The sequence below is a fragment of the Camelina sativa genome, chromosome 9 (assembly GCF_030686135.1).
Source record: "Camelina sativa cultivar CO46 ecotype springtype chromosome 9, ASM3068613v1".
Lineage (NCBI taxonomy): Eukaryota > Viridiplantae > Streptophyta > Magnoliopsida > Brassicales > Brassicaceae > Camelina > Camelina sativa.
Genome location: NC_141888.1, coordinates 41,321,070 through 41,331,236, shown reverse-complemented (window position 1 = coordinate 41,331,236; position 10,167 = coordinate 41,321,070). Strand labels below are relative to the sequence as shown.

At 39.8% G+C, this 10,167-nt stretch overlaps 6 protein-coding genes across 9 annotated transcripts; 5 read left to right on the top strand and 1 right to left on the bottom strand.

The window, feature by feature from the left end:
• The first annotated feature begins 1,536 nt into the window (after nucleotides 1-1,536).
• On the top strand, nucleotides 1,537-2,816 carry LOC104714409 (uncharacterized). The gene is made up of 2 exons (XM_010431765.2): nucleotides 1,537-2,015; nucleotides 2,095-2,816. The coding sequence occupies exons 1-2, from the start codon at nucleotides 1,642-1,644 to the stop codon at nucleotides 2,639-2,641; spliced, it is 921 nt and encodes a 306-aa protein (XP_010430067.2). The 5' UTR covers nucleotides 1,537-1,641; the 3' UTR covers nucleotides 2,642-2,816.
• A 1,185-nt stretch (nucleotides 2,817-4,001) lies between these two features.
• Nucleotides 4,002-4,691, top strand: LOC104714408 (uncharacterized). The gene has a single exon (XM_010431764.3). It carries the CDS (start codon nucleotides 4,062-4,064, stop codon nucleotides 4,587-4,589), a length of 528 nt encoding a protein of 175 aa, XP_010430066.1. The 5' UTR covers nucleotides 4,002-4,061; the 3' UTR covers nucleotides 4,590-4,691.
• A 440-nt stretch (nucleotides 4,692-5,131) lies between these two features.
• Nucleotides 5,132-6,433, top strand: LOC104714406 (CASP-like protein ARALYDRAFT_316979). Its single transcript, XM_010431761.3, has 3 exons — nucleotides 5,132-5,520; nucleotides 5,822-5,957; nucleotides 6,048-6,433. The coding sequence occupies exons 1-3, from the start codon at nucleotides 5,309-5,311 to the stop codon at nucleotides 6,264-6,266; spliced, it is 567 nt and encodes a 188-aa protein (XP_010430063.1). The 5' UTR covers nucleotides 5,132-5,308; the 3' UTR covers nucleotides 6,267-6,433.
• LOC104714407 (flavin mononucleotide hydrolase 1, chloroplatic-like) lies at nucleotides 5,639-7,958 on the bottom strand. 3 transcript variants are annotated; one of them, XM_010431762.3, is made up of 7 exons: nucleotides 7,464-7,958; nucleotides 7,299-7,374; nucleotides 7,121-7,172; nucleotides 6,832-7,017; nucleotides 6,658-6,745; nucleotides 6,440-6,554; nucleotides 5,639-6,333 (listed from the first exon to the last, which is right to left on the bottom strand). In XM_010431762.3, the coding sequence occupies exons 1-7, from the start codon at nucleotides 7,667-7,669 to the stop codon at nucleotides 6,301-6,303; spliced, it is 756 nt and encodes a 251-aa protein (XP_010430064.1). In that variant the 5' UTR covers nucleotides 7,670-7,958; the 3' UTR covers nucleotides 5,639-6,300. The 3 variants fall into 3 exon arrangements, with proteins under 3 accessions (XP_010430064.1, XP_010430065.1, XP_087320582.1); XM_010431763.3 differs by lacking the exon at nucleotides 5,639-6,333 and having other exon boundaries at nucleotides 6,387-6,554; XM_087464456.1 differs by lacking the exons at nucleotides 5,639-6,333; nucleotides 7,299-7,374; nucleotides 7,464-7,958 and adding an exon at nucleotides 7,220-7,239 and having other exon boundaries at nucleotides 6,387-6,554.
• On the top strand, nucleotides 7,933-8,883 carry LOC104716002 (early nodulin-like protein 7). Its single transcript, XM_010433361.3, has 2 exons — nucleotides 7,933-8,279; nucleotides 8,392-8,883. The coding sequence occupies exons 1-2, from the start codon at nucleotides 8,063-8,065 to the stop codon at nucleotides 8,745-8,747; spliced, it is 573 nt and encodes a 190-aa protein (XP_010431663.1). The 5' UTR covers nucleotides 7,933-8,062; the 3' UTR covers nucleotides 8,748-8,883.
• LOC104714405 (protein THYLAKOID ASSEMBLY 8, chloroplastic-like) lies at nucleotides 8,815-9,993 on the top strand. Of its 2 annotated transcripts, XM_087464455.1 has the most exons (2): nucleotides 8,815-9,677; nucleotides 9,732-9,993. In XM_087464455.1, exons 1-2 carry the CDS (start codon nucleotides 9,093-9,095, stop codon nucleotides 9,876-9,878), a joined length of 732 nt encoding a protein of 243 aa, XP_087320581.1. In that variant the 5' UTR covers nucleotides 8,815-9,092; the 3' UTR covers nucleotides 9,879-9,993. The 2 variants fall into 2 exon arrangements, with proteins under 2 accessions (XP_087320581.1, XP_010430062.1); XM_010431760.3 differs by having other exon boundaries at nucleotides 8,815-9,993.
• The last annotated feature ends 174 nt before the right edge of the window (nucleotides 9,994-10,167 follow it).

The following is a 10,167-nucleotide window of genomic DNA, read 5'->3' as shown; positions in this document are numbered from 1 at the left end:
TGATTCTACAGATGTAAATTTCCTTCCAATTTCTTTATTAGATATCAGGTATGAAAGAAAAAAATACTGCTAATACCTAATTATAGACAAAAAAAATCAACATTGATGAATTATGAAATAAAAATTTAATATTCAACTAAGATGCTGATTTATCATAATGATAATGTATCCAACAAATTGTCTTTAACCATATATATTCACAAGTGTTAGATGCTTTTTAAAATTTTAAGTTCTCATTTATGATCATTAACTGTTAATGTTTACATATTCATAGATTTCTATAACTTTTTTCCTAAAAAAAAAAATCAGACAAAAAGATGGAAAATCAATTAAAAGAAAATAAAGACAAAACTTTATATAAATAGAGTCAATCTCTAAGATCCGAAAAAAAAACAAAAACATTTGAATACCTCAATAGAGTTTACAGAAGAAAATGGATAGTACAAAAATTTTGGTGACTTGTTTCCTTGTAATAATACTTGAAGTTTCGTTGTCTAGCCACAATGTTTTAGCTTCAGGTATATTAAAGTTTGATTTAGTTATTTTGAAAATTAGTAGTTATCACTTCATAAATTGTATATATATATATATATATATTATAATGACCATGTTTTGTTATGACATCTATTTAAAAATTTCTATTATAACTATCTTTTTATTGAAATGTTATATAAGATTACTACATATTTATCTCGATTATGTTTGATATACATGTGGACTTGTATAGATGCACGGATCAATGATTTCTTTGACCTTTGTGATACTCAGGATATGTTGAATGTAAGGACTATTGTATTAAAGCTGGATTTAAAACTGGAAAGTGTGGTTCTAGTAATAAAACTGGATGTAAGACCTATTGTATTAAAGCTGGATTTAAAATTTTTGCATGTCCTGGGAAATGTTGTTGCCAAAAGTGTTAGAAACTTATATATCCCTTCTTTCTCAAAATTGACATCCTAGCGTTGCATTTATTTTCTCTAAGTTATTGGACTTGTATCTTATTTTCAAAAATAAATGCAATGAAATAAGAAAACAATTTATTATAATATATATTTTCTCTTCAAATCCGTATATCATAAATGTATTCTTAATCATACTTACTAAGTAGCATTATAATGATGTACTTCATCAAAACTAACTTCTTCTTTTTTTCCGTCGAAATACAGTTATATTCAATTTCTCAAATCATATACATAAATTAATAATGTATGTTATTACTTTTTTAAGCAGAATTTCAAAAATACATATTTTAAGAAGAATTTCAAAATATAATTTTTTCAATACTATTATTCAGAAATACCATTTTAAAAAACTTTATTAAAAAAATATTCTTAGAAAATTCTCATAGTTTTATAATTATTACATAAACTAAAATAAATTAACATAACTAATACAATAACTCGCGCATATGCGTGAGATATTACCTAGTTTGTTAAAAGGGAAAAGTTGGAATGTGATCATAAAAAAAAAAAAAAAGCAAACACAGACAATTGCATCTCATGATTATGCTCTTGCTTTGTTTAACAAAACTAACTTTTCTTTTTCTTTCTCCAATGAATGATCCTTCCTTCAATCTACTGCTTCTACATTTAAAGCATAATGTAAGTAATTTAATTAAGACCAAAAAAAAAAAACCCGGAAATGGGAGCTTCATCTCCTGACTTCCGAGCTCCTCCTCCATCCCCCGTAGCATCCAGCCGCAGGGCCTCCTTCACGGCTAACGAAGACGTCCTCTCGAAGTTCCTGGACAAGTGTGGGCGAGTCCCAAATCTTGTATTGCCCGATAAAGTCTTCCCCAAGCACACATTCCTTGTGAACCCTCCCACCTTCGATTTCCTCCGGTTGGGCTCCCTCTCCACCCTCCTCGCCGATGCCATCGCCACCTTCGGTTGTTTTCAGCTCATTAACCACGGCGTTCCTGAGGCTATGGTGAAAGCCGCCATGGACAAATTCATTTCCCACGATGAGACAGAGGAGTTCCTTTTTTATAAAGACGATCATTCAGATTTTTTGAGGTAATTAAAATTAATTGCTAGTATTTCTTTAAGTTTTTGAACCACTTCAAAAGAATAAATTACTATATTAATATTGCAGGGACTTGATGGGTGAGGCAGAGAGGATAGGGAAAGCGGTGAGAGAAAAGCTAGGAGGAAGAAGCCAAGACGAAGAAGAGGAAGAAGAAGAAGGGGTAGGTGTTTGCTACGTGAAGAAGCATGATATTAAGAGTAGCAAACACGAATCAAAGGAAGAAGCCATAAGGATGCTGATAAGAGGGTATGACGAAAGACATTCTCTATGTCTCAACTTCTGCCATGCAGAGTTCCACCTCTATTCCAAGAGAGGTTGGGTCTCCTTCTCCCCTCGTCCCGATGCGGTGGTTGTAACGCTCGGAGATGAAGGCTGGACCGGCAAATTCAAAGGTGTTGTTGGGAGGCCCCTTCTTTACAAATCATCGGATCTTCATCATCATGATCATCACTTTCTCATTTCTCTATCCTTTCTCTACACTAGTAACACTCTCCACCGCAGCATCAACAGCACAGGAATTGCCAATAAGAAGAAGAAGATGACCATTTCCTTCGCCCAACAGCTCCTCTTTGCTCTCTTTCTCACACTCCTCTTCCCTTTCTTACTTTCTTGATCATATATATATCGTACTTGTCGTTGCTTTTTTTATTTTTATTTTTCTTTGGAAACTAAAAACAAGTGCCCAGCTCCTCTTGGCCTTTTACCCTGTAATGCATGGCCTACTCATTCAATTTAAAAGCCCACTATCTATATCCAGATAATGATATTGGACCCTTCACCCTTCTCCACCCTGTTTTGTAACATTTTTTTTCCGTGGTATCAATGTTATGTAACTTTGTTATTCATTCGGTTACTAATTCCTGCCCCAGTCCACTTCACTACTTTAATCAATAGTATTACTTTAGGTGACCCGAGATTAGGTGGTGCGAGCACATTACCACCTTCAAAGTATTCTACCTTCAAGCCTAACTATGCACGGGCGGATTATTATTTTCCCATATAGGGATGTATATCATTTAAAATGGAATGTTTAGATTTTACCAAAAAAGTTCAACCTAGATCATGTAAACTTAACAAAAACCAAATAAAATCAAGATTTTTAAACGATTTCTCGAGTGTCACTCAAGTGTTTATCCCTATTTATATCCCAAAGAAAAGAAGAAAAAAAAACAGCAAATCCTTATTTAAATCATTCAAAGTGTTTTTGGGTCTTTTTGGCTGAGATGGTGTTTTGCAATTCCTTATCGATATCTCGATGATCGAAGGCCAGGGTGAGACCTGGTTGTATGTATGTTAGTATAATTGATAACGCATGCAATGTAAACAACAATAATAGAAAATATAGACTTCTTTGGAATTAACTACGTATAATATACAAGATATGTATGCACGTGAGCATCCTCCCACTTTCCAAGGTATCGCAAAAAGTGAGTTGAAAACAACCCGTATCTTTTTTCTTTTCTTTCTATTTTTGTTGTTGGGATTGATAATATTTACAAGTTTCAACTGTTAACTTCATTATGAGTGGTCTCCCTCAAGTCCATGTCGTTCTTCTCTTTTATGTGTGGTTAAACAAAACTCACACACACGTGACCTATCATTGTCTTGGGGATCCATATAGTTCCTTTTACCTACCTCCACACAATTCTTGAGCGCTTGCTTCTGGTACTTAATTGTTTGCAACTTTGTATCTTCACTTTTGGCTCAAATACAACATATGTGTATAAATTAATAATGTGTTTATCCCTATTTAGATCCCATATATGAACTCAATATAGAGAGCTATATGCATATATGCATAGTATACTTTAACTAGAAAAGGCTAGTTGCCAGTTGCACTGTAGCACGTGAATTGGTGGCTTCATTAATTAGTGTTGTTGAGAAAAAGTAAATAAAGAGGTCGCTATTGCATGAGCACGTACGTGTGATGGCAATGCTGACCACACAAATGAATATATTAACCTGACCGCACCGCTTATAAATACCAAAACTTAGAGCAGATGCTCTAGATAACAGAAATATTAGAAGATTGGATGGCACCAAACGGGAGAAGGAAGAGCGTGAGCGGAAGCTTAGAGAAGCCGCCGCCGCCGCCACCAAAGCTAGCGAAAGGGTCAGTACATAGGACCCTGTCAGACATATCGTTGAATTTCCACAGAGAAGAAGAGAAAGGACTCGGGACGATAGTGGAGGTGGAGAAGGCAAAGTGCGAGTGCTGCGGGATGAGGGAGGAGTGCACGATGGAGTACATAGAGAGGGTGAGGGAGAAGTTCTTTGGGAAGTGGATATGCGGTCTCTGCTCAGAGGCGGTGAAGGAGGAGAGGGAGAAAAGGGATGAGAATGGGCTTGAAGGGGCCTTGAAGGAGCACATGAGCGCCTGCCTCAGGTTCAACAAGCTCGGAAGGGAATATCCTGCCCTCTACCAAGCTGATGCCATGAAAGACATGCTCCGGAGAAGCACGAGGGGTCAGTCTATTAGCCATAAACCCACTCTTCAGAAAAAGCCCGCCATTTCCCGTACTTCAAGCTGTATTCCTGCGATCACCAGGGACCTTAATTAATTTGTCTAAATATCTCAATGTATAATTTAGCCCCTATAGCAAGCTGATATCTAAAGACTCATATATACTACCCTAATTAATAAAGCTGATTTTGTCCTGATCCTGGTCAAGTGTAACTTATAATTAATTCATTCATATATATATATATATATATATATATATATATGTATGTGTGTGTTTTTTTCGTTTTTTTCAAACACAAAGGCCACGGGACCAAATACATTTTCTGTATAGTTTATTTGAAATTAAGTTTAATTTGCGATTGCTCAAATTTCTCTTCTCTCAGTTGTTGTGGCACCCTACGTTATAAAAAACACTAACCATCTCAAAAATCTCATAAGCAATTAAGTGCTAACCTATCGTCCACATACACACGTATCTATCGATGTCGTCGTGTCGAAGTCAAAAAATATATGAGAAGTAAATACATAGCGCATTCAAATTTGGTTGCGTCTTAATAATTAGTTGAGAACGTGAGGCACGCTAATTGTACCTGACTCATGTAAGATGTACAAATCCCAAATAAATAGAGTAGATCAGTTGAATGAGAGAGAAGAAGCATTGCAACACGGAAATGGTGGATGAGAAAAAGGAGTACTACTTGTTTGTTGTGGTAGAAAGAATGAAGGAGTCAGTTTGTGTGTGAGTTTTATAAAAATTCAAATAAAATAAAGGCAGAAAACAAAACAAAACAAAACAAAAAGTAGAAAAGGGTCCGAATGAGTAGAAATGGAGATGGGGAAGAGGTGGTGGCAAAGAAGAGGACGAGGAGAATTAAGGAGGTAGTACAGGTGGCTCTCAGGGGAGGCTGCTTGGCTGCCTCAGCCACGGCCATGGCGGTGATGCTGACCGCAAATGAGGAGGGAGTGGCAGACATCTACGGGTTCAAGCTCACTCTTTCATCCAACTGGTCTTTCTCTCCCTCCTACCAGTCAGTCTTCTTCTTCTTCTTCCTCTTCTTTTTACGAACATTATTTAGGGATAGACTGCATGCGAATAAGATTCTTCTTTACCTTGACTTCCCAAATCGAAAGCAGAAAGCAGCAAAAGAACAAAACGTGCGTGTTCAGATAACAGAAATTCCGGTGAACAAAAAAACACATACATTCGTGAACCAAACAACAACAAGAACAATACAACATGACATTATTGTGTGCCCGTCTTTTCAAATTTGAGATGATATATTATTATAGCTAGGTAGTGCTAATTCATTCATCTCGTTTGGTGTGAAGGTATGTGGTTGGGGCATGCACAGCGACCATTCTCTACTCCCTGTTCCAGCTCTGTTTCGGTGTTTACAGGCTCCTCACCGGATCTCCCATCATACCCTCCCGCTTCCAAGCTTGGCTTTGCTTCACCTTCGATCAGGTCCCTCGTCTTCCCTTCCCCACTAGCTTTTCTTCTGATTGTGTGTAAAGTATAACCCATAGATTTTACCGTGTGTGTGTGTGTGTGCAGCTCTTTGGTTATTTGATGATGAGCGCTGCATCAGCCGGTTCTGGAGTTACCAACCTCAACAAAACCGGAATCAGGCACACCCCTCTCCCTGACTTCTGCAAGACCCTTTCTTCTTTCTGCAATCACGTCGCCCTCTCCATCCTCTTAGTCTTCCTCTCCTTCATCTTCCTCGCATCTGCTTCCTTTTTTACTGTCATACTGCTCTCCGCTACTACTTAGTCTCATGGGACTCACTCTCTCTATTCTTGTTGCTTTATATAAATCCAACAAAGACTCTCTCTCTTAACTTGCATCCCAAAACAATGTATTTTTTTTTTCTTTTGAGTTTATAATTCTCTGAAGTCATATAAAAGATTATGCAATAAAAGATTACAATTTACATGGAATCATACTCTGGGTACAGAGACGTTGATCCCTAGATGTGTGAGATCCTTAGCGAGCGAAACTGCATTCTCAAAACATAATCCACCCATCCCTATCTCAATTGCACACTTGACGTTGGCTGGCCTGCGTATCAGACACTCCCTCGGATCAAAAAAAGGGTTTCTCTAGATATAACCAACCACAGACGACGACAGAGGTTACAACATACAAACAATATCAAGCTAACCTGTCATCGATGAATATACAGTGGGAAGGTTCAACTCCGAGATGTCGCACAACCTCGAGATAAAACTCTGGATCAGGCTTTCTCTTACCTGGAAGAAGTAGGGAGTTGTATTTTGATGTGAACAACAAACAGTAAGTAGTAAAAGGCAAAGAGAAAACAAGTGTGTTGTTGTACCAGCATTACAGGAACAAAAGGTCCATGATAAGTAGGCTGAAAGCTTTAACTTGTCTTCGATCATGTTGTACCAGATGGGATAGTTGGTGAAAGCATGAATCTCGAAGTTGTGAGCTGACAAATTCTGAAGAAGCTCTTGCATACCATCTAAGTAAGAGTATCCTGACCTCATACAATCCTTAAGCCCTGAAAAAACGGATGGCAAGAAGAATCTAATCTAATACCAACCAAAGCAGTAAAGGAAACCCAATCTTTATCCTAAAATCAAAACATCAATCTCACTCATCACCTTCCATATCAAAGTGTCTCCCATCTATAAAGAAGTTTCTTGCAAGCTCCTCCTAAACCAAACCAAACCAGAAAAAAAAAAAAGTCAACAGAGTGGAACCTCATCAATCAAACCCTTTTCAAAAAAAAAAAAAAGTCAAAAGATATGATGATGAATCAGAGTGGGAGATGAATGGAACCTCATCAATCAAACCCTTTTCAAAATCGATCCAAGCCATTGGGTGCTTGCACTCGAGTAGTTCCTTCATCGGCATTCTGAATATAAAAAGACAGTTTTTTTTTTGGGATCAGGAATTAGAAATCGAATGGGAATTAGAAAGAAAAAGAGGAATTGAGAGATTCACCCGAAGAAGGGAGGAACGTCGTGGTAAAAGGGGTCACGGACGATGGTGTCCATGACGTCGAAGAGGAGAATCGGAAGCTTCCTTTTCCGATCACCAGAGCTGCCCAGAGAGCAAGAAACCGAACCCCGATCAGGCTGCTTCTTCTTCTTCCAGATGTTGGGTTTCAGATTGAACAAGTCCGTCGATGTATGCTTCGCCGCCGCCATTACTATAGTATCACTCAATTCAATTCAATTCGTCAACGCGAATCGCGATAGGAACCGAAGATAGGCACAGCACAGCACAGCCTGAGCCACAGGGCAGGGGGAGAGTCGAAACGCAGCGTTTTGAGAGAATATCGCTAAGAAGAAGCTGATTGGTCCACGTCATTAATGAGGGGGGACCACCATGACCTGCACGAAGGAAATAAAGAAACCGTTACACTTCACATCCACGACTCGCGCGACTCTGTGAGTGGGGGAGACCTCAACCGCCACTTCGCTCCTTCGTTTATATAAATAAAGCAGACCCTCATCAAACACTTAAAGCAAAGCAGCTAAAGAGTTCATTCCTCGCAAACATACTATTTACTATTGTTTTTGCTTTTTGATAAAAGATATATGATGATGATGATGAGATCTCCACGGTCGACGACTTATACTAATCTAATAATGCTGTGCATTTGTGCCGTGGTGTTGTCGGTGGGCATGGCGGCGGATGGTCCTAGGGTTTTCAAGGTTGGAGACGATTTCGGTTGGAGAGTCCCACTCCCAAATGATACAGCGGTTTACAGCCACTGGGCGAGCAGCAACCGCTTCCACATCGGTGATTCACTCTGTAAGATGATAGCTACCTATTTCCACCTTCTTGTCATTTAATTATTCTGATCTCTCAAATTCCAATCGTTTTGTTTCTAATGCACGACTCCTCTCTATTTATGCATATGCAGCGTTTGTGTACGACAAGGACTCGGTGATGGAGGTGGACAAATGGGGTTTCTACCACTGCAACAGCAGTGATCCTATTACTGCCTTTGACAATGGGAACAGCACACTCGACCTTGATCGTCCTGGTCTCTTCTACTTCATCAGCGGCTCCAACGAGCACTGCACCAGCGGCCAGCGTCTCATCGTCGAAGTCATGCATATCCACCACCATCATGATCACGCCGGCACTGCTTCCATGCCTCCATCCATGCCGCCTCTCTCTGCCTTTCCCTCTCCCTCGGCCTCCGCGCTGCCTTCCTTTCATGCTTTCCTTTTTCTGCTGCCCATCATAGCTACTTCTTGTTTTATTTCGCTTTAGTCAAATTGTGGTCTATGTCTATCTATCATCTTCTCCTAATTTGATTTTGATTCATGTTTACTTTTTTTTTTTTGGTATTTTGTATTTTCATTCATCGAACCTTCACGATATATTATATAGTTCCTATTTATTATTATTATCTATGTTCTCTTTAGATTTTTACTCTCGCTCTTTCAGACAAAACAATCAAATTAGCAGCATTATTATTAGTACATCTGTCGTTTTAATTATTGATATGGGCCGTTTAAATTGATACGGACTTTTGTAAATTGATAAGGGTTATTGTACATGTTATGGGCCTTTAGTAAAAATATTAATATTAGTATGGGCCTCATGTAAATTTATATGGGCTTGCCCAGTGAAAGAGAGGATCACTCATCGCTCGCTAAGGGGAGGAGTAGATTGGAAAGGAGTGAGTGGATGGCGCTTTCTCTCAGCCTGTCTCGACCACCGAGTCTTAGCCTAAGCCTTAGCACTAGCAGCGTCGTTCCTAGGAGTGGAGTGGCTTGGATCAGATGCGGCCCCCGAGACAACCGCGGACCTCTTCTCAAAGGTCGGATCCTGAGCTCCGAAGCCATCCAATCGATACAGTCACTAAAGCGAGCCCACCGCAACGGCTCCCTCTCCCTTAGCCTCCCTCCTCTCCGGCGTCTCCTAAAATCTGACCTCCTCTCCGTCCTCCGTGAGCTTCTCCGCCAGGACCACTGCACACTCGCTGTCCACGTTCTCTCCACACTCCGTTCTGAGTACCCTCCCGTCGACCTCGTTCTCTACGCAGACGTCGTCAACGCTCTCTCGAGGAACAGGGAGTTGGAAGAGATAGACCGTATCATCGGAGAAATTGAGGGAATTGAAGGCGGTTACCAAAGCGACAAGGCACTAGCCAAGCTGATTAGGGCGGTCGTGGGAGCGGAGAGGAAGGAATCGGCGGTGAGGATATACGCGATGATGAGAGAGAGCGGGTGGGGGTCTGGATCGTGGGAGGCGGACGAGTACGTAGCGGAGGTTCTGAGCAAGGGACTCCGGAGGTTAGGGGAGCTTGACTTGGCAGCTCAGGTGGCCGCCACTCAGATGTTGAATTCTAAAGGTTTAGGAAATGGAACAGAGAGTAAGAATATAGAGAGAATATAGAGAATGCGATGTGATGTATGGCTCTCTCTGCACAATTCTCCTCCGTGAGATACTTTGGTTTCGGATTTAAGTTTTGATTAGAAGAATTAAAGTTGATAGTCTTTGGGGTAACTAATCCATGGGGTATTCGTATCCTCTTCGAATTCCTTATTTCTTTGCGGATTTGTTTTTTTGCAAACTTGCCACTTTATTCTGTTTTTACGGTTACCAAGTCACTACATCACTTCATCAGTACATTTGTTACTGATCCGAACGAAGGTCAAGAAGGCTTGCTTGCGTAAAACATAGA

Coding starts and splice junctions, on each gene's coding strand:
- LOC104714409 (XM_010431765.2), top strand. CDS start 1,642: ATGGGAGCTTCATCTCCTGACTTCCGAGCTCCTCCTCCATCCCCCGTA. Junction 2,016..2,094: donor GATCATTCAGATTTTTTGAG/GTAATTAAAATT, acceptor TTAATATTGCAG/GGACTTGATGGGTGAGGCAG.
- LOC104714408 (XM_010431764.3), top strand. CDS start 4,062: ATGGCACCAAACGGGAGAAGGAAGAGCGTGAGCGGAAGCTTAGAGAAG.
- LOC104714406 (XM_010431761.3), top strand. CDS start 5,309: ATGAGTAGAAATGGAGATGGGGAAGAGGTGGTGGCAAAGAAGAGGACG. Junction 5,521..5,821: donor TCTTTCTCTCCCTCCTACCA/GTCAGTCTTCTT, acceptor TTTGGTGTGAAG/GTATGTGGTTGGGGCATGCA. Junction 5,958..6,047: donor TTTGCTTCACCTTCGATCAG/GTCCCTCGTCTT, acceptor GTGTGTGTGCAG/CTCTTTGGTTATTTGATGAT.
- LOC104716002 (XM_010433361.3), top strand. CDS start 8,063: ATGATGATGATGATGAGATCTCCACGGTCGACGACTTATACTAATCTA. Junction 8,280..8,391: donor CCACATCGGTGATTCACTCT/GTAAGATGATAG, acceptor ATGCATATGCAG/CGTTTGTGTACGACAAGGAC.
- LOC104714407 (XM_010431762.3), bottom strand. CDS start 7,669: ATGGCGGCGGCGAAGCATACATCGACGGACTTGTTCAATCTGAAACCC. Junction 7,173..7,298: donor AAAAGGGTTTGATTGATGAG/GTTCCATTCATC, acceptor GGTTTGGTTTAG/GAGGAGCTTGCAAGAAACTT. Junction 6,334..6,439: donor TCAACGTCTCTGTACCCAGA/GTATGATTCCAT, acceptor TTGGGATGCAAG/TTAAGAGAGAGAGTCTTTGT.
- LOC104714405 (XM_010431760.3), top strand. CDS start 9,093: ATGGGCTTGCCCAGTGAAAGAGAGGATCACTCATCGCTCGCTAAGGGG.